The sequence below is a fragment of the Nyctereutes procyonoides genome, unplaced genomic scaffold (genome assembly GCF_905146905.1).
Source record: "Nyctereutes procyonoides isolate TBG_1078 unplaced genomic scaffold, NYPRO_anot_genome, whole genome shotgun sequence".
NCBI classification, from domain to species: domain Eukaryota; kingdom Metazoa; phylum Chordata; class Mammalia; order Carnivora; family Canidae; genus Nyctereutes; species Nyctereutes procyonoides.
In genome coordinates, this window is record NW_026575125.1 from 33,595,235 (window position 1) to 33,622,800 (window position 27,566).

The 27,566-nt window shown below is 46.4% G+C and overlaps 1 protein-coding gene across 1 annotated transcript in view; it reads left to right on the top strand.

Annotated features, from left to right (window-relative positions):
• TSPAN7 (tetraspanin 7) overlaps window positions 1-27,566 on the top strand; it is a 128,856-nt gene that overhangs the window by 89,383 nt on the left and 11,907 nt on the right. The window contains exons 2-5 of the mRNA XM_055337300.1: window positions 15,743-15,931; window positions 19,775-19,849; window positions 22,490-22,585; window positions 24,088-24,243. Coding sequence (XP_055193275.1) covers window positions 15,743-15,931; window positions 19,775-19,849; window positions 22,490-22,585; window positions 24,088-24,243 — 516 coding nt within the window. The remainder of the gene's footprint in view (window positions 1-15,742; window positions 15,932-19,774; window positions 19,850-22,489; window positions 22,586-24,087; window positions 24,244-27,566) is intronic.

The following is a 27,566-nucleotide window of genomic DNA, read 5'->3' on the forward strand; positions in this document are numbered from 1 at the left end:
TCCTTAGTCCTTAGCTTGTGTGCAGTACAGGGAGGGCTTCTCAGTTATGATTCCTGAGAGGTTCCTTAAGAGGAGTGGTCAGTGGGCTGGCCACTTTGACCAAACACCATCCACCAGTGAGGAATAATTGCTGCTTTTCTCCAAGAAGCTTCGTTTTCTTTCTTTTTTGTAAAAGATTTTATTCATTTATTCATGAGAGAAGAGAGAGGCAGAGACATAGGCAGAGGGAGAAGCAGGCTCCCTCTGGGGAGCCCAATGCAGGACTCAATCCCGGGACCCCGGGATCACGACCTGAGCCAAAGGCGGAGGACGCTCAACCACTGAGTCACCTAGGTGCCCCGAGAAGCCTAGCTTTCTAAAATAAGTTGCTGATGGTGACTTTTAAGGAGAGGAGGGGCTTCCGTTTGTGACCTGTGAGTCGGGGGCACCCAATTACCAAGTCCTACTCTTCCAAAGTGCTCACTTGCTTTAGACCACAGCAGCCCTATTCCTTTCTAAGCAAGAAACGGAAGCAGTGTGGCAGTCTGAAATGCTGCTGCCACACTTGACTGGTGGCTTCTCTCCAGTCCTGTTTGCCTCTCCCATCCTGTGCCCTCTCCGCAACCTCAAGGTCCAAAGCCCGTTGATGTGTCCTAGATGTGTCCCTATTTGCTTCGGGAGGACTCCCTTTGATCACATGTAGTTATGCAAACTGAGCACGAGGTACCAGAGGATGTACACAGTTAACAACATAGCCCCGCGAAGCACTCCTCTGTTGCTGGGGCGTGGCTTATGGGGATGCAGCAAGGTGTCCACCAAAGGTTAGAGCGCAAGGTAAAATGCTGTTTATAAGAGCACCATGGAAAATCCATAACACGTTCATGGGAGGATGAAATGATCACTGTCTTGGAGCGTCGGTAAAGGCCTCTTGGTGGAAAGGACATTTGAGTTATGCTTGCAAGGGTGGGTAGGACCTGGCCAGGTGGCCGTGGGGCAGGAGGGCAGAGCATATGGAACCAGCACATGCCACTCAGGAGAGAGCTTGCCAGTGGCAGCCATGTCCCCTCATGGGTACAAAGTAGAGCTGTATTTGCCCCCATAACCAGGACCAAGGGCTAATTATCTAGCTTTTCTAAGGAGCTATGGAATTGTTTGATAGCGAACAGATTTCTGGTGCATGTACCATTACTTACAGCAGCTTTTTAGATACTTTCTTTTTTTACTTCCAGCATACGTCAGGTTTCTGACAGAATCGTCTATATGTGAAAGAGCAGGAAGGCTGCCTCTACAGCTTTTATAAATTTATCTTTAACCAGTGTCCCTGATTCTTCCAAGTCAGCTAGGATTTCTGACTAGGTGAGACAAGGTCGAGAGCGTGTTTGCCTCAGGAAAATAAAGGTATCGTAATATTGAAGCAAGTGTTCCTTCAAGTGCCATATCCCCTTTTCAAGAACATGGCTCATTTGAGTTGCAACCTCATTACGCTAAACAGGGATTTCTGTTGCTCTTCATGTGGCAAAATTATGTGACCTATTACTTCCTTTTGGAGATTAAAGGCAACGTAACTTGGAGTCTGGGAAAATGGTTTCCCTGGTTCCTGTGTTGCTAATGCTCCTCTTCGTTCATGTTTGAAAATCCAGGGAAATCATTGGCTGGGAAATGCACAGAGCTTCCAGGATAATAGTCAGGAACAGGATGACTTTTCAGGCAATTGTGCCTTTCCTGCTGGCTTCCCATCCACAGGACTTTTGTCCCACGGTTGCCTCTGGAGATTCTGTGGGAGTGCCCAGAAAGCTGTTTACCTTCTGTTGTCACACTTCCCAAGGCAACCCACTCCATTTTGGACAAGGCCTATTATTAGAAGTTCTTCCCTGTATTGAGACAGAAATCTGTTTCTCTATAACTTTCCCCAATACTGGCTTAAATATAGACTTGAGGACTGACCTAGAAACACAGGCACCACATCAAACACTGCTTCCAAAAGAAAATGCATTCAGAGTTCCAAACAAGTAATGTATAAATAATCCTCTGGAACACAACGCCATTCATAAGTGGGCATATGCCCGGTCATGGAGACGGGAGGCATGTGCCAGCAAAGGAGATGAGAGAAGACTGGTGCTCACAGGGTCAGGCTGTAGAGTCCATCCATTCATGCCCTTGCCCTTCCCCATGTTTTCTACATGTTGACAACTAGAAACTGCCCAAGAAACTTGTGGAAATTGGTTCAGAATGCTGGTTTCCTCAAAACCCATCCTAAAGAGTTACCTAGACAGTGTAGAGAAAGCTGGACTTCCTGCTACATCACTGCCTTTTCTGGACCTCAGGCCCTGGGAGCTGGCCCATATTGCTTACACTGCCGCAGAATGCAGAGTCATGGTAGGGTGGGGGAGAGCTGCCTTAGAGTTGGACAGAAGTGAATTTAACTCTGGACGGTACCCCTTATTAGCTTTGTGACTTCGAGCAAATTGCCAAGCCTTTCAAAGACTCAGTTTTAATTTTTTAATTAATTTTTTTGATGGGGGGGGCGGAGGGGAGAAAGAGGCAGAAGGAGAGGGAGAGAGAGAATCTCAAGCAGACTCCTCGCCTAGTGGGGAGCCCAACACAAGGCTCTACCTCATGACCCTGAGATCAAGATCTGAGCCGAAATCAAGAGTCAGATGCTTAACTGACTGAGCCACCCAGGTGCCCTACAAAAGCCTCAGTTTTTAAAGGTGTATTTTTCATCTGCAGAACAGAAATGAAGGATAAATGTGATGAGGCATGTAAGGAGCACAGTACCACTCAATAAATACCACTTATCACAGGCGTGCACACAGGTAACTGTTTCTGGACTATGCCCTTAGTTTGTGATGGACGGGTCACATTCCCCTGCCAGGCTGTGCGGCAGGCAGATTATGTCGCCACCACCTTAGCTGGCAACTCAGCCCATCACTTTGGGTCAGAGCTGCTCCAGCCGTCCCAGCTACAGAGTGGACTCCCCTCATATGTATTTCAGCTACACACTTAGCTGTTTTCTCAGGTTGAGACCTGGAGTGCTTTAGTTTCCTAAACTTTTCCCAGAATGTGCTAGTTTTCGGTGTGCATGCCAAGCTGTACTGATGCTTCAGATTGGTCCTCATGTCAACTTGGGTGTGATGTTTGTGATACTTAACATTTCTGGCTCATCCCCGCATGTACATCAGGATATTTATTCCCCATCCTGGTTCATTTAAAGTATCAAGCTGTAGCTTAGAACAGGACATATTTCCATTTCTCTAGGTTTTCCTGCTTGGAAGGGGAGAAATACTGGACAGCGTTTTTAAATAAATCAGCACCACGCCCTGGGGTTTTATTTATTTTTAATTGTGGCAGCCAAATTCTCAGAGTTGAGAATCAACCTGGCATAATTTCCAGGATGGACGATGCTGGCTTCTGGGTTTCTCTTAACAGAGGAAGCAGGGGCAGAGGGTTAGGGAAAAAGAACCTTCTCCAGGGCAGGCTACCTGGGATGACATTAAGGAAAGGCAGTGATTGAGGGCCAGTGCTTTGAGTGCCTATTCTGCCGCTTAGTGGTGATGACCTCAGGCAGGTTTTATAGGATTATTAGGAGATTGAGCTAGACAAAGCATTAAAGCACTTAGCATAGTGCCCAGCACACAGTAAGCACCCCCTCCAGACCTCCCCACCTCTACCCCACACTGTTGTACATGTTTCAAGACAGAAAGCTTGCTGGTATAAGCACTGCTCATTCTCTTGACTCCTAACCATTAATTATGGACCTCATGGAGTTATAGGATGTTAGAGCTTCGCATTACATTTCCATTAGTGGATTAGACCTAGCCTGTTCCCGCGCTTTTTCATTTAGTCCCCCTTGTGGTCAAAAGCAGACATTTATGAACCAAGTGCTGGATTAGAAGCAAATTGGCCAGAGAAGAGGTTTTTATGAGTGCAACTGCCTGACCTTAGGAGAGTCAAGTCCATTGTTTGGCTTCCTTAGTGCAGTGCCCATGACCGTAGTAGATCTCCTGGCCTCCAACGCTCCCACTTACCTACCAGCCTGTCCTCTTGTATCCCATCACTTAACAAATATTTACTGAGCACTTACTATGGGCAGGAATTTGTCTTGGCTTTGAGGATACATCAATAAAATAGGCAAAATCCCCTGACCTCATGGAGCTTGAAATTCACTTGGGGAGATAGACGAAACAAGTAAATCAAATAGTGTTTGCAGATGGTAAGTGCAGTAGAGAAAAACAGGCTGTGAAAGGGAATAAGGAATGCTGGAGGGGCAGGGTTCTAGTTGGAAATGGGGTCATGAGGGAAGGGCTCATTGAGGAGCAGAGACTTGAAAAAACGAGGGGTCTCTGAAGTCCAGGCAGAGGAAAGAGCAATTGCAAAGTCCCTGGGGCAGGAACCAGGCAGGGAGCGCTTGGGGCGCAGCCAAAAGGCCCATGAGGGCTGGAGCCCAGTAACCAAGGAGGGTGCCACTGGAGGTCACATGGGAGGAACTGGGTGGTGGAGTTCAGGGCAAGTGGGGCCTTGCGGGCCAGGGTTGAGAACACTGGCTCCTGCGCTGTGAGGTGGGATGTGTAGAAGGGTTTTGAGCCAACGAGTAATATTATTGGACTCTGGTTTAAATGAGATCGTCCTGGCTGCAGGGTTGAGAACAGAGCATGGGGGTAAAGGTAGAGGCAGGGAGAGAGGCCACGGATGATGGCTTGGCCCAAGTGGTAGTGGTCGAGATGGTGAAGTACCCTCTGTGCTGTTCTGAAATAACATTTATTTTTTGGCCAAGAACATGTGTTATTACTTAAAGTTAATTTTTTTTCCTGCAATACCCTGTCCATATTAGACATCTGAATTGTCCCTGTGTTTTTATTTGGTGGTGGTATCACATATGTGTGTGATATGGATATTTGAATATTGAAAGGAAAGTTAATTAAATCACTAATAGAAGGGAAGCCTGGGTGGCTCAGCAGTTGGGCATCTGCCTTCGGCCCAGGGCGTGATCCTGGGGTCCCAGGATTGAGTCCCGCATAGGTCTCCCTGCATGGAGCCTGCTTTTCTCTCTGTGTCTCTGCCTTTCTCTCTCTGTCTCTCATGAATAAATAAATAAAATCTTTTTTAAAAAATCGCTAATAGAAGTGAGGGTTTTTTTCCCCCCTCAAATGATCTCAGGATAAATTTAGGATCACTGAAAGAAGACCACCTTACTATTTGTGTAAGAATCTGGTTATTCAGTGCTGCTTGTGTGTTTCCTCCACAGGTTGTTTTACTCATCTAATTATAGGCCCTCTTTTTATCCCTAATCAATGCCAAGTTCATCTGAAAAGAGACATGAGCTCCCCTAAACATCCCACCCCTTCAGCCCTCATCAACACATAGCCAGATCGAGCACAGGCCTTCAGGGATCACCTCACTATGTTCTAATCTCATCCTGTTTATGCATGTTTGTATGAGGTATAAGTATACGTGGAGGATGATGGGCTTGTTTTTGGTATTTTGAAGATGATGGTTGTATATAGAAATGATGCAAAGAAAGTTTTCCCTTTTGCAAATAATGGAACCCCTGGAAAGCTAAATCTGTTCAACAACATAATCATGGGAGACATGTGCTATTCAGTCACAGATTGGCATTTCAGTTCACATGTATGGAATCACTAATAGGACTAGTTTATCCACATTCATTCCTATCCTGTAGCCCCCAAGAACATGGCTACTGGAAGGGAGCTGAATTTGAAGACGAGAGATTGCCAGTAAGATTCACTGTGCATTATGAGCTCCCACCCTGTGCTCATCATGGGCACAGTGAGTGGCTTTCAAATTGAAAATTGAGAATCATACTCAGACAAGCAGTGATTCTATTAAATGCGCTTCAGGACGGAATTTCTGAATGACCTGTTGTCTTGGAAGATCGGGCACAGGATTCAGGTGAGGCTTTGGTGGATACGGAGGAGATAAAGGACCTTCTTTCTTCCCACAAGACTCTTCAAATCTTGATATGCTCACAATTAACAATGCAGGGCAGGATAAACGTGCAGTCAGCAGAAACCTTCTGTCAATGGGCATTAATAATACGGTCGTAGCTCTTGTTTATAAGCTTACCCTGACACGATCTCCTTTTAAAATAGCTCTTCTTATTAGTGTGGAATCTGATACATCTTTTCACAGCACTGGTCCGCTCCTAGGTCACCTGAGGAGGGGAAGCCAAGGAAGTGGTTTCTCCCCAAGGCACTTCCTTCAGTTGCTTGGCCACCTGCTAACGAAAGTGATAAGGCTGTTTGTTGGTGCTCCTGGCACTCACCTGACTTTGCGTGTGTGTCAGCCGGGCCAAAAGATCTTAAAAATATGAGTGAAATCAACTTGGGGGTTCCATGGAAGACATGTGGCATAGAGGGAATCCCCCAGACATTAAGCTCCTGTCACTGTAGCCGCTACAGCTGGTCCTGATTTCTAAGTACCCAAATCTCCCCATAAGTGGCTTTGCTGCCCCAATTCTTAGTAGGCATTCACCTTTATGCCATCTATTTATATATCTGGGTCATCAGAGAAACCAGAAGTGTGAACTATGGCCCAACAGTCTTAACCTCTGGTTTGTTCACTTCTTTCTTTTACATGCTCTTAGAGGCTTGAAATTATAACAACACTCCCTGTTGGTGTAAATCAAAAACCTAAGTCCTATTTTGAACCTTCTCAAGCAGAACTCAGCAATACTTAGATGAAAAGTAATGCTGAGAAACTCAGAATAAGCTGCCCTTAAAATTTTCTCCTGGATATAATGGGACATTTTTCAATGTCCTAATAAACACAGGCTGAAATTCTCTTTTGCTTCTGGGGACCTTTCTTTATGGACTTTATTTAAGAGGGAGGAGACCCAAAGTCCAGAATCTTTTAGGGTGATATACAGGAAATGCAAAACCAATTCAAGGCTGCCCATTCTTTCTCGTTTCCTAGTAGGATATGCAGAGTCCCTAATAACATATTTGGAAATTTCCTGTGACCCTTTGTTGAATAATGGAATTAAGTAGAAGGTAGAACCGATTGGGCTCGTTTGAAGGCATTTAGTAATTCAAGTAGTGAAAGGCTATTTGTGTAAAGTGGTCTTGATTATGATTTGAGCAGCTGTGTAGCTCTGACTTTCTGTGAGAGGTCTATTTCCAATGTCTCCACCATGTTCAGACCCAGTTTTTGATTCAGGAAGTACTGCCAACATATTGATCAATTTCTACTGCTTCTTGGGCCTTTAGGACATTAGAGATGATTCAGCGTCCAACCAGCCACCGCTTGAGCCCCTCCCCAGATAGACTCCCCCAGGCTGAGTACAAAGCCCAGCCAGCACAGGCTCTTGGTGAACGCCTAGGTCTGCATCCTAGGGAACAGTTGGGCTTGATCTTGGCCCCTCTGAGGACCACTGGGAAACTCAAAGAAACACATAAAAACTTGAGCACAGGAAGGTCTCCTATAGATGTTATGGGGCCAGGCCTGTCATTTCATAGATGAGGAACGAAGGCACATCTGCAACATGATGGGCGCAAGCTGGTGGTTGCATATTTAAGACATCTGGGAGGACGGAAGCGTTGTTTGATAGACTTAAAGCATCCCTGGAGCCGTTTCCTATGACACGGTCAGCTGCTCTACTACACATGTGAAGAAAGGCCTGTGGTGAGCCCACAGCAGGAGCTGGAATTCCTTAGCTTTTCATAGTGCTGTTCAAAGCCCTTTTCATATTTTCAGAAGCATCTATGTATGATCTGTTAGACAGTGCACATCAGATCCTGGCCGCTCACTGGTAAAATCCAAATAGAAGCTAGAGTTTTTGACAAATCACTCTGGGCTCATGCCGTAGCTCCTGGAATTTGAATTCTATGAATTGGCTGCGGGATGAATAATATTCAAATGTAAAACACAGTTGTAGTGGGCTTTACTGGGTATATAAATAAAGAGTACCCTGTCTGCCCATTGGCATACCTGGAGCCCAACTGCACTGGCCTTTTGTTTCCAGTAAGTCTTTAGGAGAAAAACAAGTCTCTTTCTTTGTGTGTCTCCTACTTCTCCTGTTGGCAGCCACCTTCATAGACTTGTCCACTCGGTTCTGCCGCATCTCCTCACTGTTCCCCAAATTCCAGCATCATCCCCCGCCATTCTAGTGACTATCTTCCTCAAGCCTTAGCCCTGTCCTTCCCACCATCCTCTGCTTCTGTTTCCTGAGACACCTCTTTCCCTTGACTGTCACTTCCGGCCTCAGCCCTCACCTGCATCTCTGACTCATTCCCAAACTGTGGCCTCACATCCATGAGCACCTTCTGAATGTTCCCTTCTGAGTGCCTTTGGTCATGTGAAACACAATAGAAAACAGGGCCAGGACCAGACAGTCTCTGGGTTTCCTAATAGTTCTCAAACTCAGTTGTTTCTTTTTTTTTTTTTTTAAGATTCTATCTTTCTATTCATGAGACACACAGAGAGAGGCAGAGATGCAGGCAGAAGGAGAAGCAGGCTCCCCACAGGGAGCCCAATGCAGGACTTGATCCCAGGACCTTGGGATCATGACCTGAGCCAAAAGCAGACACTCAACCCCTGAGCCACCCAGGTGCCCTCAAACTCAGTTTTAGACAATCTGTGTTTAAGATCATATCAATTCTCTCCCTCTTCTCAATTTCCATGTCCCCTTTTAATGATCACGCTAATCTCCCTGTCCTATAACATGTGCTCTCTTCCATAGCCACAAAAGCAAGAGAGCAAAAAGGTTGGGTTGGCTAACATAGTCTCCTAGAAAGAAGCAGCTCAAAGCATATGTCTTATTGCTCTTAAGATGACATGTCATCTTCGTATAAGAAGTAAAGCTTGTTGTTAAGCTAGTGACCTAACGAATTTTTGAGCATCTGTGTAAAACTGCAATGCCTGACCCCCTGGGCATTTCTTTCCTTCTCTTTCCCAGCAGCCAGTTGTCACCTCAGGAAGCTGGCAGAACAGTGGGCAGTGAGTCCAGAGCCGAGCCGACTTTCCTACTCCCACTGCTGACAGTTTGTCAGTCACAGGAAGGACCTAATAAACTTTCTAGTGCTTATTTTCCCAGTGGGCACATCCCTAAATAGATTTCAGAGTGAATAAGCATGTCAAGTTGGAGATTCTGATTTGGTGTATCAGAATGTTAGAGCTGGAGGGAGGCACTGGAAATCAGTGTTTTCCACCTGCTGATCTTACAGAAGAGGGAACAGAGGCCCAGAAGGGTTAGGTGATCTGCCCAGAGTCACACAGCTAATTTGTGATAAACTGCAACTGAAGCCCTAGGATTCTAACTCCCAGCCCAGAGCTCTTCCCTTCACCTACCTTTTAAAAATACTGGCTCCCCTCCTGCTCCTCATCTGGAGTGGGTTCTCAGGATTACTAGAAAACCCCAATAAATTCTGCCTCTTAGTCCAGTGCAGTATTTTCACAAAAAATTATAATAAGATCTTAAGTTGTAAATGTAACAGATTCACACTGTTACTTCTTCAACTTCAAAGAGAAAACCTCAACATGGTGGAAGCTTGCTGGTTTGTCTGCCTTTATGGTTGCCTTATTATCCCTGTGTACAAAATCAGGTCAGAGCACTGGGCAAAGCACCCTGCCCCGCAGTCTCCTCAGCATCACACTTCGAGTAAGAGTGGGCAGAAAGCATAGTTTGCTGGCTGCTGCTTAAAATCTGACTGCTGAGGACCCCCTATTTTAATGCTTTCATGACTACTTTAATTATTTAATTGTACTTATTTTAATTATGATATGTATGGAGTTTCTGTGTCCTGTGCCTTTTCTGAGTTAGAGAATTGGAGTTGAGGAAGAACTTTTCATAGTGCCTCTGCGTGGAGTCACCAGGGGTGAATGAACCTGGAAGCCTCTGGGATGATTGATCTGTGGCTTCACCTACCATGCCATCTGGCTGAGATTTTGGCCTATAGTTTTTTCTGTGTGTTTCTTTAGGCTGGTTTTAGTTCCTGTGCCTTCTATCCCCTATGGCTTCTTAGGATGGGGTGCCTTCGAGAGAGCTTGTGTTTCTATAATTCAGCTTTTCATGGTCTTTTTTTTTTCCTTTAATTGCATAATACGTGGGTTCATCAGCCCCGCCTATAAGAACAGATACACATTATGCCAATGGTGACACAGGTGCATACTTCATATCTTATGCAATTAAGGAAATAAAGAATACATGGATTTGGCTCTGTCAGACCCAAACCTGGGACAGCCTTTCATGGGCATGAGAGGAGCTGCTGCTGTGGTCTCTGTGCAGAGGAGGCAGTGGGTTCCAGTGAAATGCCCACAGGCATGTGGGAAAGATAGAAGCACCATCTCTCTGGCTCCTCGCTGAGGACCAGGATGCTGCAGGGACGGTAGAGAGCTTTCCCAGCATTAGCTGTGTTGACCTGGTTGGCAGGGGGGCAAAGGACAGTACTGATCTTAGCTCCTGCTTCCCCAGTATTCACTTCAGGATGAAAACAAACCTCAGGATGTCTCTTCCAAGACATTTTGGACACCCCGTGGTATATTGGCCCCCATCCTACCTGTAGAGCCTTTCAATGTGATTTTAAGGTAATGTGAGCCATCTCATTTTCTAGTTCTGATCTACTTGTTCTGATGCTACCATTATAGCTTTTTCAGCCTCCTCACCAAGCCCAAATTAGAAGTAGCCGGAGGCACTCTGCTGCCCATGTATTCTGAGCTGCAGAGGAAGCACACAGAAAATGTCGAGTGGCCGGGAATGCGATGAGACTGAGCCTCAGCCTACCTACTGCTGGCGGGCCTGCGCTCCCAGCTTGTGGTTGACATGAGAGCGGCACCTTACCTAGGCCACTCATGTGGGCTCTGAACTGTAAGCTCTGCTTTGTCCCGTCTTCAGCCACACTGTTTGCTGCTTGTTAATGGAGCCTTCTGGGAAAGAAGCAAAACTTCCATGAGAAAGCTAAACCCAGTGACCACACCGAATGGTTTAGAAATTGCAGGGCTCTGAGGAGCTCAGACACAAAATTGCTTTGGTGAGCCCTGAGCCTCCTCATTGTGACCAAAAGCAGAAGAGATGTGTCAAAGGGACCCGTGCCTTGCTTGTCACCCTGTGGGTGCTTGTAAAGGTACACGTAGGGGTGAGCATGTGTGTGCACATGCATGTTGGAAGGAACCAAGAAGAAAATCACACAGATAACAATGACTTTTTTAAGAAAATATTTTATTTATTTATTCATGAGAAACAGAGAGAGAGAGAGAGAGAGAGAGAGAGAGAGAGAGGCAGAGACACAGGCAGAGGGAGAAGCAGGCCCCATGCAGGGAGCCCGATGTGGTACTCAGTCCTGGGTCTCCAGGATCATGCCCTGGGCTGAAGGCGGCCCTAAACCGCTGAGCCACCCAGGCTGCCCTAACAGTGACTTTTGACTTTGGCTGATCTTTGTATGTTTCTTACCTTTGCTGAAAAGTGTTATTATAGTAGACAAAATGAGAGAAAGCACGAGCTTGTTTTATGGATTTCAGCCCTTAGCTTGTGGGGTTTTTTTTTCCTTCAACTGCCTGGCAGTTCCATCCAGTACTTGCCCCAAGTCTACCACCACTACCACCACCCACTGTGGTTTCTATCACCATAGGGCGCACTGCAGCCCAACCTCCTTTCCCTTGTCCCGATCAGTTCTTTGTCTTTGTCCTTAGCATCGTGATTTCCCCAGACTACAATGCCTGCTTGGATTGGCAGGTTCCTCACAGAGATTCAGGGAGTATAGCAGATAGATAGCTGATAAGAAAATTCTTTCTCCTTCTCACATCTACAATCAGGTGTTTATTCATTACACTCAGCAGACATGTACTGGACATTGACCATGTGCATGATGCACAGCTCCTGCCCTCAAGGGGGTTGCAGTCCTGGAGGTGCATGGGATGGGGATAGGGCGCTGCATGACAAGGGCATACTACAGAGTAAGTTCTGTGTAAGGAGGCTGTGAGGAGTGGGTATGGTATGCCGTACGAGTTTAGGATATAGACAGGTAGTGATAGGAAGGGGAAGAAGTCTAGCTGGGATCGTCGTGAGCAAAGGCTGAGAAGTAAGATAGCACAGGAAATACAGAGAACAGCCTGGTTTTACTGGAACTACATAGAGTGCATAAAGAGGGGGAGAGAGATGAGGCTGCAGAGGTGGGTTCAATGTGTGCAAAATGCCTTGCATATGTGGGGTTCAGGCTTCCAAATGCAGAGTTGGTCCATCAGGGATCTCTGAATGTGAGAAGAGCAGCATTGGAGAAGGCCTTTTCTCTCTGGGCTGTTCTTAGATTCCCAGCAGATAGGTTCTAGATGGGGTCCAGTCTCCACATCATTAGGAGAAATAGTTCCTTAGAGGCTGACTTGGCTTGGTCAAGACCAAGATACTGGATGGCTTTTCTCCCATACAATGTGGTATCCACAGTGTTGTGTTTCTTTGCTTCTGCTGGCAAGCTTTAAGAGGCACCTTTAAGGTCTGCAAAAATAGTATTCTAATTTTAGTGTAATTTACATTTTATGAACATTTTAAAAAGTGGATGTTACAGGTTTTGTGCTTTGCATGAGAGGGCTGTGCTATGCAAAGCAATGGTGGTGTTCAGAGAAATGACTTTTTGAAAGGAGGAAATGGGAATCAAAATGTCAATACACATTAGCCTTAAAATCTGGATGTGTGTTAACTTTGAACATACTGCACATAATATTTGTTATGGTGGTAAGTGAACTTTATGAAATGACTGGTCACAGAAACCTAAGCCGTCAGACTCTTATTTTGGGTCACTAAAGCCACTGCATCCCAATGACAGCTGGCATCAGTGTGTGCAATACAGCTACTCAGTGTATGTCCTAAGTGTTACTGAGTCTCTGGGCGAGCAAGGTAGGGGACGGGGGAGTTAGTCACCTGAAAGAGCAAGTCTGTAGATGAGATGTATATTCAGCCTAAACAGTGCTTGGCTTAATTGAATTCTTGGTTTTGTTCAGTACGTTGACCTTGTGACATTATAGCATTAGGCAGATAATGGTAGAAGTGGGAAGTAGGGGAAGAAGTTTTTCTTTGGTTCCATTTTAGGGCCCCTCACAACATCCACCCAATGAAGAAGTTTTTTAAGCATATGACATTTGAAGGACTCTTTTAATGAGGTAGAGGTTCAAAGACCCAGAGAAGTGAAATGTATGTTCATTGGTGCCCATTTAATGTTTCCTCTGTGCCTGGCACCATGCTACGCATTGAGTCATAAAAGATAGCCCAGGCACTCTCCTTCCTCCCCAGTGTTCACTGTGTTCCTACCCCTAATGAGTGGAGAGTTGAATCTTCTATTTTGCTTCTGATGGATGAAAGGCATGTTATGTTTCCATTTTATGCTTCCATATGGCAAGAGAGGCTGTTCAAGGGAGCTACTTTTCTTGAGCAGCCACATGGTGGCAGCAGAGGACTTGAAACTCTTGGCAGCATCCAGGTCTTGGTTTTCCTTTTTTTTTTTTAAATAAATTAATTTTTATTGGTGTTCAATTTACCAACATACAGAATAACACCCAGTGCTCATCCCGTCAGGTGTCCCCCTCAGTGCCCGTCACCCATTCACCCCCACCCCCCGCCCTCCTCCCCTTCCACCACCCCTAGTTCATTTCCCAGAGTTAGGAGTCTTTATGTTCTGTCTCCCTTTCTGATATTTCCCACACATTTCTTCTCCCTTCCCTTATATTCCCTTTCACTATTATTCATATTCCCCAAATGAATGAGAACATACACTGTTTGTCCTTCTCCAATTGACTTACTTCACTCAGCATAATACCCTCCAGTTCCATCCACGTTGAAGCAAATGGTGGGTATTTGTCGTTTCTAATGGCTGAGGAATATTCCATTGTATACATAGACCACAGCTTCTTTATCCATTCATCTTTCGATGGACACCGAGGCTCCTTCCACAGTTTGGCTCTTGTGGACATTGCTGCTATAAACATCGGGGTGCAGGTGTCCCAGCGTTTCATTGCATCTGAATCTTTAGGGTAAATCCCTAACAGTGCGATTGCTGGGTCGTAGGGCAGGTCTATTTTTAACTCTTTGAGGAACCTCCACACAGTTTTCCAGAGTGGCTGGTTTTCTTAACTCACTGAGGCCAACCCCCATAGGAACTTTTCAAAGGCAGGCAGACCTCCACTGGGCCACCTTCTCCCAAATATTAGGGTCAAATGCTATCTCCTCAAGATTGTATCACATTCATTCACCTTCCCCTTATGAAACTAGCACTGGTCCCTCAATCTTTTTCTGATGTAAAGCTTTTTTTTAAAATTTGTTTATTCATAAGACACAGAGACAGGCAGAGACATAGGCAGAGGGAGAAGCAGGCTCCCTGTGGGGAGCCCTATGTGGGACTCGATCCCAGGATCCCAGGATCACACCCTGAGCCAAAGGCAGATGCTCAACCACTGAGCCACCCAGGCATCCTTGATGTAAAGCTTTAATTGTATCTTTCGCAGATGGCCCTACAGAGTAGAGAGGTAACTGGGGTGGGGTCAGGGGAATATCAACAAGCTCTTGCTTTTCCCACTGATCCCTTCCTCCACATGGGTGGAGCGCCCTGCACAGAGAAACAGTCTGATGGTGGAGCTTGGTGGCTCCAGACTGCGGGGCTTTTCAGAGTGTACAGGAGAGAGGCCCAGGCATCTTCACTGGCCCTGCCATTTGGTTCCTCTTGTAGGACATATTTAGAACAGTGTGTTGATGGACAGGGGAGACCTTGGCAAGGGTGAATATTGATGTGTATCATCTTGTTTTGCTCCTATTTCTCATTATGCCTCCTCATTTGGATAGCCAGGCTGAACAGGAAGCTGAGGCATCTGGGATAGGACATTGGGCCATAGGGTGGGGCAGAGCTGCGGAAGGGCTCCCTTGGACATCCAGGCTTCTTTCAAGACTCATGAGATGTCAGAAGAGGTGGCAGTTAGAGGGATGTCCATTTGAATGAGTTGCTAAGCTATTGGCAAACTGAAAGAGGGACCAGCCAGGGAAGTAGAGACCAAAGTCTGCCGCTGGGTCATGTAGCCTGCATGGGATGGAGGGCAAGGCATAGCTTGTAGCCCCAAGTCTGTCCCCTAAAGTCAGGGTCTGACTGATGCAAGGGTCTGAAGTTTAGACATGCTGTGGGGATTTCCTTTGGACCTATCAGCAGGATTTGCCAAATCGCATTACGGCTAATTCCAGGAGTGATTCAGATTCTTCTGTTGTTTTATATTGAATAAAGCACTGTAAATAAGGTAGTATATTGATAGGGATTCAAAGATATTTTGAATTTTTGCTTTTGTAGAGATTTTTGTTATAATAGTGAAAGGAAATCATCCTGTTCCATAAACTATCATGCAGAACATCCTTAAAATGTACTGTATCCACACGTGGCATTGAAGAGGACAGCCGACATTCTTATTGGCATTATGCCCAGCTCAACATTGGGCAGCAGCTCTCTGACCGGGCCTGGGAGGGCTCTCAGACCTGTATTAACATGCATTTTTAAAAAGACAGCTTTAAAAAAAAAAGGTTCCTTGTTGTCGGCTAGACTTTCAATCCATATGATAGCCACATATGGTTTTGCATAAGGGCCAGATCTAATTGTACAAAACCAAAGTGTCTTTACCCTCTGATGGCTTGAATGACTGGCCTCTGCCACTCCCCGCAGCTTCGGGACTCCTGCAGCAAGTGCTACTTGCCCACGGGAACATGAGTCTTCAGATCCAGGCCACATCACAATATCGATTCTCACCTTCACAGTTTCACTGTTCCTTCTCCCCCTCCATCCCTTTTCAGATCACTGGGGTGATCCTGCTGGCCGTTGGAGTCTGGGGCAAACTTACTCTGGGCACCTACATCTCCCTGATTGCTGAGAACTCCACAAATGCTCCCTATGTGCTCATTGGAACTGGCACCACCATTGTGGTCTTTGGCCTATTTGGATGCTTCGCAACCTGCCGTGGTAGCCCGTGGATGCTGAAACTGGTGAGTCTGTCACAACACAATACTGCTCTTTCAACTACTTTTTGAAAAAAAATATAGATCACATGAAAGCAACATGGTCCTTCCAAAAGCCCCACACAAGTCAATATGCCTTGACTCTAATTTTAGTCCAGACTCTTGCCTAATCCACCTTTTAATCCTTTAGAGGGCTAAACAACCCCAAACACAGCCTGGCACAAAAAATCCAGTTCTGGTCCCTTGGGGTAGGTAGTGACAAAGCAGTGGCCTGTGGTTGCAAGAAGCCATCTGTATCTTCATGGCAAGATGCCTTGGCCCAGTTTTGAATTCTTTCTTAGAAAGCTCTTCAGGTATGTAATACACAGCTTTGGTGGGCAAGGCAGCATCCTGACCATAAGCAGCCTTTCAGCTTCCAGTTCCCACTGGAGAAATACTTTCTGCCTCCTTGAACTTGGCCATGCTTGGCTGTGTGGGCACACTCTGCTCTGAACCTGCACACCCTGGCTCAGTGCTATGGGAGTTGAGCTAAGCCAGAGCTCCCTCACTCAAGGGAGGGTTGATGTAGTGCCAAATGGTGGCTACTGGGCCCAGTGCTTGGCACCTTTACTGTAATAGAGCACACATGGCGTGATGTTTCCCAAAGGGTAAGGGGCAGGCTGTTGCAAGGCTGTTACCACAATTCTTAATTTTTGGTAGACTCATTGCCTAATTGTCCACTCATTGCTCATGCTCTTCTTTAATGAGCATTAACATTGAAAGATTTTATAGATGTAGCAAGGACCTCTCCTCAAAAGAACATTCTGTTTAAAGAGATTTCTTTCAGAGGCCTCATTTTGTGAAAGGGGAGAGTGGAGGGTCCCTCAGTGCTGTGTTGCCTCTACTTCCTGGTTTAGCCCTAGGTTAGGGTGACATTTACTCCCCTCGAGTGACTGATACAAGTGTGCAGGTGACTCACTCCAAAGGAACCACCTTCCAAAGTGGCACTGATGAGTCTCTTGACAACTTCATGGAGGGAGTGTTTGATCTGGCCACTTCTGTCCTGCAGACCATGCAGGAGGTCAATGCTCTGGCCAGCACTGATTCTTCTGGGTTGATGTAAAAGCCATAGTGAAGCCACATGGAGGCATTTCTGCTGCTGTCACCTGCCACTCGATGCTAGCACCCGGAGTCTGCCCTTCCAGGACTTCTTACAAGACTTAGGATTTCTTTTGGTCTAGTCCTCAACTCTGCATGCCTGCTTAAATCACCTGGGCAGCTTTTTAAAAACTCCTTTGCCAGGGTCCCACCTCCAGCTGGCTGAACCAGAATCCGTGGCTGCTGGGCCCTGGCATCACACTCTCCAAAGGCTCTCTACGGGATTCGATTGTACAGCAGGGGTTGAGAACCTCCCGTTTAGTTCACTGAGTGGCAAGGGGAGAATTTACTTCAGAGGCATAGAAAAGAAAGATGGCTAAGAATCCCTGTGTCCAAACAAGAAGGGAGGAGGCCTGGCTTAGGTCTTTAGCGGCAGGGATGTAACCTCTTTGGGCCACTGTCCCCATTTATGAAAGAATAGCATTGGACTAACTCAGCAAGGTTTCTTCCAGCCCAAATGCTCCACCTAAAGGGGGATGGCAGAGGGGCTACAACACTGGAACAGTTCTCTGTGGCTCTGCTGAAGCTGGTTTCCGACCACTCTGCCATCTCCCCCTAACACTTGGGAGCTCACTAGCAGGTGAGCCTTTGGGGAGGATTGCTGGGGGTTTTGTTTAGTTTTTGTCTTGGTCTTTTAAAAACCCATCAGTTCCTTTTATGTGCTAGATGCTGTACTGGGTGCATAACCTGCCCAGCTTCACATGACTGGTGTGTGGAGAATTAGGGTTAGAACCCCTAGATGTCTCCTTCCAAAGCCAAGACTAGTTCTACTACAGTCTTTTCATGTGGAGAAATCTCGACCCCTACCACCTGTATTTAGTACAAGCTTTCCCCCCTAGGCTTTTGGCCAAGGCCTTCTGAAGGAGAAGCAGCTGTTCTCTGGAAGCTCCTGGAAACAGGGAACTTCCCAGAGACAGGAAACTGCTGATCTGGCCGACAAGAGCGGAAGTCACTTGATTAACTCTCATTCTAGAATTTTATGGTTCTCATTTAACCTCATTAGTTGCAAAACAACTGAAAATAACTACTGCCATTTCATGGAGGCCCAGAGTGGCTGCCTCTTCTTTAGGAGCCCACAACAAAGTGAGGATTCCAACATAGGAGGCCTTCTGACCACACATAGTCAAATGTCTTTGCTCCCACCTGCCTCCTGACACTTACTCCCCCTAGGATGTTCTGCTGGATTCTAGGCCTGGTGTGAGACTCTCCCTAGAGTCAAATGTGCTTCTCACTGCATTCTGTTGAGTTGACAGAATGTCAACCAAGTTGAGAGACAGATGTCATGTACGTGGGGCATTCTACTCACAACCGCATTTGCTTAGTGGCTGTGCTTTAAGTGCATGTAGAGACTTTTGTTAATATCGCAAACAAAACTGGCCTTTTAGGTGAGTATTTCCTCCTTTTAACATATGTGCCACTAACCAAGAAAAATAATTTATGATCCTATGCACATATGTACACTTATAAGTAACTAACACGACCATGTATAGTCTATCCAAATTCTATAGCATCACCTAGGACCCTTCCAAACATTCAGGACTGTTGTGTTTCATTTTGAGATGTGAAGAAACAGATTGTAAGACATATGCTTTGTCGGAAAAGAATCACTTCTCTTTCCTTTTATCTTCTTTTCAAAGCCACAAAAATGGAAACCCTTAATGTCTTCTAAGTACCGTGTAATTTATCCCTGAACTTAGGCACGGGTGCACACCCGCGTGTGCATGCACACATGCACACACTTGGGAAGTATAGGAAGCATGAAATGAGTAAGAAGCAATAAGGGTTTTCGAGACTTACAAACAATGTTAGTAGTGTAGCTTGCTTGCTTTTTAAAGGCTATCAACTCTACACACTGTGTGAAACAAGAGAGATAAGTAGCCTACTGGCCCTTGCCTTAATTAAGTGCTACATCCAAGCCCAATCACCATATTGAGGAAGCGTGTTGACCTGTGTGCATTGTGGTCTTTCTGTCAGCATGGGCTTGATACAGTTGCAAAGGAATGGGGTTTGAAGCCATTTTAGGAGATGTGCTCAAGAAAACTGGAGGGATTTACCCAAATGAAGAGAAGCAGCAGGTTCACATCATAGCTGTGTTCATGCATATGAAGGACCATTGCATAGGAGCAAGGCTGGATCTCCTGAAAGCAGTTCCAGCACCAAGGAGTGGAAGTTACAAGTAGACCAACTGTGGCCAAGAGAAAGGAAGGCTTTCCAGCAACGGGAACAATTTGAAAACTGAATGGGCCACTAGGGGTACGAAGGTGGAGGAACTAGTCTAGGCTTGCAGAAACCACATGAAGGGTGCACGCAGATGCCAGTTGACCATCATGAAGGAGGTCATATGAAGGATTCGCAGCCAAGGCAGACCTGTGACCTCCAGAATCCTTTTCTTTCCCCAGAGTGCTTTCTGGCTCAACCATTCTAACATCAAAAATAGGGGCTACCTGAGTTATAAAAAGCCCTTCCAGATTTCTCCTGGTTGAGCTGAGTCTCCGGATGAGCTCTCCTCAGCATGTGTGGCCCAGAACGTTTATGCATATTAAATAGACACATTTCTATATTGAGGCTCCTGTGGGGAAATCTGGACAAGAGTATTTTTAAACTTTTTCTCAACTTTGTCTGGGGGATATGAGCATTTGTGTGATTCCCTGTGATGAGAAGTAACCTCCCCTAGAGGAGCACTCCTTCTGATCCTAACGTGCCCTCCTTTGTCCCTATGTGCTTAATTTTCAGTATGCCATGTTTCTGTCCCTGGTGTTCCTGGCTGAGCTGGTCGCTGGCATTTCAGGCTTTGTGTTTCGTCATGAGGTGGGTATACACAAAGCAGAGAACTCAGAGGGTCTTTGGGAGGAGGATTTTTGAAACCTCTTCAAATGTACAAGGGGCCACATGTAGGCTGTCTGGCATTTCCAATGGTATGGCTGTTTTCGAAACGTCCTTTCATATGGGCTGAAATGCCCAGAAAAATCTAAATGCAGGAATTTCACCAAACTTAACACCTTAGTTGTTGATCCTCATTTTCTTCCTTGAGATGGCTCCTGCATGAAAGGTTTTCCACCTTGTCTTAAAGCAGTGACCTTCGATGTAGATTAAATATTCCTTTTAAAATACAGCTTCAGGGCACCTGGCTGGCTCAGTCGGTGAAGCATCTGCCTTCGGCTCAGGTCCTGATCCCGGGGTCCTGGGATCAAGCCCTGTGTTGGGCTCCCTGCTTGGTGGGGAGCCTGCATCTCCCTCTGCCACCCCCACCCTCTGTTCGTGCTGTCTCTCACTCTCTCTCAAATAAATAATATCTTTAAAAAAAATCACAGCTTTAGCAAGGCACAAGTGGATGTCTATATAATAAGATTTCTGTGACTGCTTGATTACTCCCAAAAAGCCTGCCCTCCCCTGTCTCCTCCCCAGAGCCCTGGGGGCTGCCCCCACCCCACCCCCCACCAACTGGGGGGTAGAAGCCAAGCCCAAGGAGTGAGGGGCCCTGCTGCTCTATGTGGTGGTGAGGGGGAGAGAGAGAAGGCCATCATGATCTGAAACCCCTACAGCACTTTGTTTCTAATTGACATGTAATAGTTGAGACTTAGGAAGCTGGAGAAAAAGAATTCTGAATAGTTTTGTGATCATAACTGTGGTTTCAAGGACATTGCTGGCTGTCTCAGATCATGTGTGACCCTCTTCCCTTGCACTGTCCCTGTGGCTGCTCTGTTTAGACAATGAGTAGACACTCAGGCAGAGACGAGACGTCCTCATGCTGTCTGTAGCTACCATGGTGGCCCCTGTCAGATGTGTACAGTGGTGATAGGTCAGAGTGTGCACTACAATGAAGTACTGACCCTAACTCCCCCACAGCCTGTTATCGTACCCTATAAATCACGGTAAAGCCAGAACTAGATACGCATATGTTAGAAAGGAATACAAATTCCTAACCAGATAGACATAGGCTATCTGATAGATAGGCTGTGGACAGTTGGCCATGATCTGCCCCAGACCCCGCTTCTGTGCTTGGCCACGTTGCGTTCCCGGGGAGCTTGCACATGTGCTTTCTGCCCCCCTTCCCCATTGCTCTGGTTCTCCCCTTACCAGAGCTACAAGTGCAGGTGTCAAGGCCGACTTCTAGAGCCCATTTTGTATGGGTGCTGCGTCTGGAATTAGGTTCCACATTCTTCTTCTCAGGTAAAACCTGATGAAGTCCTGGCTTCCACAGCCCTGGAGGTGCCCCCAGTGTGTGTGTGCACATGTGTGAACTCCAGATGCAGCTGAGCCCTTGCCCACTTTCCTCCCACGTGCTGCCATGACTGGGGTCCCCGGGGGGAGGTGGGGAGGAATCAGTCCATGGTTCCTGATAGTCAGGGCCTGGACACCCTTATCTACCTCACCTCTGTGCATCTGAAACTCTTAGAGGAGTGGTGGGTGGGGCTTACAACACCACCCATGGCCCACCAGCAAGGGGCTTGTTTCTTCAGTGGAAATCTTCAACATGGTCCAGGGTCTCTTCCATGTGCACCTGCCCACCCTGCAGAGACAGTGCAGGTGCAATGAAACGAAATGAACAGCCAAGTGGAGCACCCACCATGGCTTAGAAGCTCCGTGTGAGTAATGTCCATTTATCTCTTGTAAGCAGTCCATGGGCAGAGCACCCAGTATTTCAGCAAGGAGCATGCCTATGTAAGAGAGTCACCACACTTCGCCCCAAGCTTCCCACCAGGCAATTAGTGTCATTGGCTGTCCTCCCACTCCAGAGTCATTTTGGCAACCGGGGGCAGTCCTACCATATGTGGGGAGTTGCCTGGTAACACACCTGACACCCCACCTTCAGCAGGTTTCCAGGGGAACAGAGCTTGAAAGTTAACCCACAGCTGAATGTACTCACAGAGGAGCAGAAAGGGTTTTGTGAATTACTTAGCAACAAGGAAAGTTCATGTCCTTTCACCTCTCTTTTTGGCCTCGATGAAGACAGGTCAGTGCAGGTTGGTTTTGCCCTACTTCTGCATGCTAGAATAGGGGTCTCTTCCTGGCCAGGGCAACATCCATCTTCCTGCCCTCCAGTGACCTGCCCTTTGCTATTCTTCAGAGCAAGGGCAGTAAAAGTTAGAGACAGAAGAAGGCCATCAATCAATGTGAAGAAAATAAGTAGAAAAGCCAGGCCTGATGTTGGGGCTCACTCTCCCAGCTCTTGCAGAAACTGGCTACATCAGTGGGTCATTTCACAAGGCAGGCTTCTTCCTCTGGATTGAGGAGGAGGAAAACATTTTCCTTTTTTACATTCCTGAGCTAATAAATCCCTCAGCAAACTTTCTGAGATCTTTTGTCTCAGAAAACAGGGCCATTCGCTCCCTGGCCTACATTTATTCAGAGATTTTCAGAAGAGCCATTTGGGAGTAGAAGTCAGTATGAATCTGAGTCCATTTGGGTGGTGGTGGACCGGGACCACATTCCTACCTGCCTCTACAGATCAAGGACACCTTCCTGAGGACTTACACGGACGCCATGCAGAATTACAACGGCAATGACGAGAGGAGCCGGGCTGTGGATCATGTGCAGCGCAGTGTAAGTTCCAGTGAAGGAGACTGGGCTGGTCACTGCCTGTGACGTCAGGCCTCAGACCTGAGGGCCACTGGGGGTGTTGGACCATCAGAATTTGCTATTGATTCCTGGCCTCCAGTTCCATTTCCTCAAGTTTATACCTAGTACTTGTCCAGGGTCCAGTTATCCAGGTAATTAGCGTCAAGAAGGACCAGTTCCTGCAGCTTGCTTTTCATCAGTATGGATTATGAGCATCCCAAGGAAAGCTAGCTTGCCCTTAAAATCCGAAGCCTTGGAAAGGAGGCAGTGAATGTATGGCAGCCTTGCTTAGTTTTTAGCATTGGCTCCAAATGGCTGGCATTCTGGAAGTAGTGTCTTTAGTGGAGAGCACCAGTGAGCCGTGTCTACCGGCTTGGGAAGCATAGTGGGGGTGGGCAGCGGGCCTAGGAAAAGCTGAGGGTCTGGCAGGAGTGAGACTGCCCTAGGCGGCCGGTGCTTTGCAGAGGAGATTGAGAGAAGTAGCTGCCTGGGGGTGCTCAGGGGGATTAGTGCTGGGGCTCAAGCCTCAGGGCCCATCTGGGTCACCTGGGTAGCTTCCTGGTTTGGGGTGGGAGGGTGTTTTTTTCAATGTTTTGTTTTTTTACTTAAGAAGGAGTATTTTTTATCTTTATTTTTCCTGGTATTTTGATCACATTTCAGACTCACCAGAAAAGTTGCAAGAAGAGCATAAGGGGCTGTATACCTTTTACCCAGACTCACTAATTCATTTCTACTTTTGCCCCATTTCCTCTACTACTCTCTATGTCAGGGGTTGGCACACCTTTTCTGGAAAGGGTCAAACAGTAACCATTTTGGGCTTTGAGGACCATGCAATCAGTCTCTGTCACAACTACACCGCTCTACTCTTGTGGCACAAAAGCAGGCATAGTATGTAAAGGGACAGGCTTGGCTGTGTCCCCCCAAAACTTGATTTACAAAAGCAGAAAGCTGGGGAGGGGGGCTATAGTTTACCAACACCAGCTGTCTCTTCTTCTTCTCTCCTTTCTCTTCTCCCCCCACGCCCCTGCACCTACCCCCCAAGCCATTTACTTATTGGTAGAGATCCTGTGATCTATAAGATTTTAAAAGATCATTTTTTTTTAAAAAAAAGATCTTTTTGAAGCCATTTTTGTCTCACCTTCCCCATCAACAAGCCCAGTTTTGTTGATCTGTACCTTTAACAGCACCCAGGCCACGCAGGTGGTTTTGATGCTGAGCCAGGCCAGAGAACCACCGCTTCCCTTTATGAAAGTGGTAAGAAGGGCGACACAACATGTGATCTAGGACTAACTTCCTTCTCTCAGTTCTTCCTTCTCCCAGTGAGTATAATGGATAGTAGAGCCTCTGCTTACCTTTACTCACCAAAGCTGTGCCTGTTGACCTGAGGCCTTGGCCTGTGTTTCTCTAAATGCCTCAGGGTAGTGAGGGAAGAGACCACAGTGTCTTTGATCTACACACGTTGGTTCTTTCCCTTTCCCCCTTAACAGCTGAGCTGCTGTGGTGTGCAGAACTACACGAACTGGAGCACCAGCCCCTACTTCCTGGAGCATGGCATCCCCCCGAGTTGCTGCATGAATGAAACCGACTGCAATCCCCAGGATCTGCACAATCTGACTGTGGCGGCCACCAAAGTGAACCAGAAGGTAGGCTTCCTCTCAGCCCTGATGAGATCCGTGGTGAATGTTTGAGGGGGCTGTTTGTCTCTTTCTGTGAAACTGTGACAAATGGGTCAGGAGTGGTGGTCTAAGAGAGAGTGCAGAATCTTTCCCCGTGGCCCTTTATTGCCTGGGACAGGCACCCAAGGCTGTCCACCTCTGAAGGAGTAGCCATGACTCAGCAAGAAGCTTCCAGACACAGTTAGGGAGGTTTAGCACCTGTTCCTGTTCACCTGGTACTGATGTCAGATAGGGAATATTGCCTTTTTTCTTTCTGCTGCCTAATCTCCCTTCTAAACATGGAATGATTCACAACAGGAAGGGGACGACAATTGACAGACAGCATCTGCTTCTGCCAGGAGGGTGGCCTTTATTTTAGGGTGTTCTCTGCTCTAGGAAAATAAATCAACAACTCCACCTCATCTCACTGTCAGCATCCTGACTCCCAAAGAAATCAGAGAGAGAGAGAGAGAGAGAGAGAGAGAGAGAACTGGCTAAAAGAAATGTGAAAGGTAGTACATTCTAGTGAAAATGAGAATAAAATTTCAGTCGTCAGAAGGAAGACCAATTCTGTATTCCACTTCACAGAGAATATGATGGAGGTGTGATAAAACGTGTATGAAGGCTGTCTGTATCCTTAAACATTTAGAGAAATGCCACATAGAAAATACGTTTTGGTAAAACAGAAGGGAGGAAAAAAAAAAACAAAAAAACAACCCTACTGTTGACTTTAACTTCTGTTAGGCAGCCATCAGGTAAATATTCTTTTCTTACTCAGACAAAATTCTGTTCTTCCAAGGTCTTCAAAACTTGATGTGATCTGGGCCAACTACTGAATAATTCATACTCTCAAAATTAGAATGTTAAGAGATGGTTTCTATGTTTTGCCCATTTATTGTCGGTATTTGTAGCATAAATGCTGCAGGGCACTGTTGCCATTCTAGAAGCTCATTTTGTCATTCTGGGCTTATTACTTGTTATTGGTGTGGCAAGGTAAGATGTTCAGTACTGACTGCTTCTTGTCCTACCTAAGATGACATCTGTACCTCTCAGAACTTTCTTATGAACTCCACGTTTGAGGCTTCTTTTGCCTCTCGTCAGTAAGGTGACTTCTGGTTTCTTCATGGACCTCCCCACTGAGCCCCCAGAGGTGTCATTATGCTGCCATTTTATTTTTTTATTTTTATTTTTATTTTTTAGGTGGAATGACTACTGTAGTTTGCATATTTATTTGTTTGTTTTTTTCCCATTGGTGTTCAATTTGCCAACATATAGCATAACACCCAGTGCTCATCCCGTCAAGTGCCCCCCTCAGTGCCCGTCACCCAGTCACCCCCACCCCCTGCCCAACTCCCCTTCCCCCACCCCTTGTTCGTTTCCCAGAGTTAGGAGTCTCTCATGTTCTGTCTCCCTCTCTGATATTTCCCACTCATTTTCTCTCCTTTCCCTTTTATTCCCTTTCACTATTTTTTACATTCCCCAAATGAATGAGACCATATAATGTTTGTCCTTCTCCGATTGACTCATTTCACTCAGCATAATACCCTCCAGTTCCATCCACGTCGAAGTAAATTGTGGGTATTTGTCGTTTCTAATGGCTGAGGAATATTCCATTGTATGCTGCCATTTTATGAAGCACCAGGCAGTCCCGGATCCCATGGACACTCCTATCTATAAAGACAAGAAGCACATCACGGCAGTGAGGTCTTGGCATGACAAAGCCTCAGAGGGTTGTTTGTAGAAGCAGTAACCATCAACTTGGATGCAGTATTTTTTTTTTTTTTACTCCTAAACTTCCTTTTCTGAAAGTTGGGGATCTAGAAGTCAGGAGTGTGGGCTCTGGCATCCACCTGCAGTTTAAATTCCAACTCAGCTGCTCACTGGTGGTACAGCCCTGATCAAGTCACTTAAGCTTTCTTGGTCTTATTTTTCTCAGCTATAAAAGGGAGATGATCGCTCCTGCCTCTCAGGATCAATATGAGGCCTGAGTGAGATTCAGGTATCTAACACGCAGTGCCTGGCCCCAAGTAAGGACAAGAGAAACGTTACCTGTGATGTGCAGTGTTAACTGCAATGTAAACAGCAGCAGGATGACGGTGACGCTCGTCCTCCACTACACCACACTGCGTCCTTTATGAGGAATGGTGTGGCAGGTTCTTGGAAGGAGGATCTTTGTTAGTCTTCAAAAGCAAGTTTAGAGTCCTATCCCATAGTGTATCTCTATGATCCTTAGAATTATTTCCAGAAAAAAAGATAGGATGGCATTTTTTTTTTCATGTCATTGATAATCTACAAATTTACCTTACTGCCTTCCTCCACCCACTACGCTATCGCCTTGCCATCCTGCTTAACATTTTCCTGGGCCCTTCAAAGCCCTGGGAAAGTTACTTAATATCTCCAACCTGGCTTGATCCATAGAGAAAAAGTGAGTAAAGACTGAAATTTGTCTAGTGAGTCCCATCAGATATTCCCATTTCATGCCCATACGAACCTCTGAGACAAATGAGGTCCAGGGTCTGAGTCTCAGATGCCTCCCCTGTACAAGGCAGGAGAGAGAGCTGTGGTGAATATGCTAAGAGTAGAATCTCATCTGTGTTTTTTTTTCATCTGTGTTAACACCCTCTCTCCTAACTCCCTTGTCCAGGAGGCTTGACTACAGCCACACAGTAGTTCTGCAGAATCCTATTATCTATCTACACACATTCTAAAATCCCTGTAGATCTTTTTGTGTCTTAAATCCTATGACTTGGGATCCCTGGGTGGCGCAGCGGTTTAGCGCCTGCCTTTGGCCCAGGGCGCGATCCTGGAGACCCGGGATCGAATCCCACATCGGGCTCCCGGTGCATGGAGCCTGCTTCTCCCTCTGCCTGTGTCTCTGCCTCTCTCTCTCTCTCTCTCTCTCTCTCTCTCTCTCTCTCTCTCTCTGTGTGTGTGTGTGTGTGTGATGACTATCATAAATAAATAAAAAAAAAATTTAAAAAAAAATAAAAAAAAATAAATCCTATGACTTAAGAGCACAGAAAGAGGACACTTGGCTCCCACGTGGCAGCCAGAGAACCCTGCCCTGTGCAAGTCACTGGGAGAGAGCCGGCTGGAGGGTGAGACTAGTTACACAGGATGTTTATTGTCTTGTTCAAGGGATGGAATTTATTTTGGCTTTGCCGGCAGGATGGTGAAATATCTGCAAGTTCACATGGCTGACAGCACCGACCGAGCCCCTGACTCCATTGGAATCCTTGACATTCTTTAAGTGCAAGGGCAAGAGGGAGAGAGATGGTTATTCTGGTTGGCAGCCACTGAGACACCTCTTC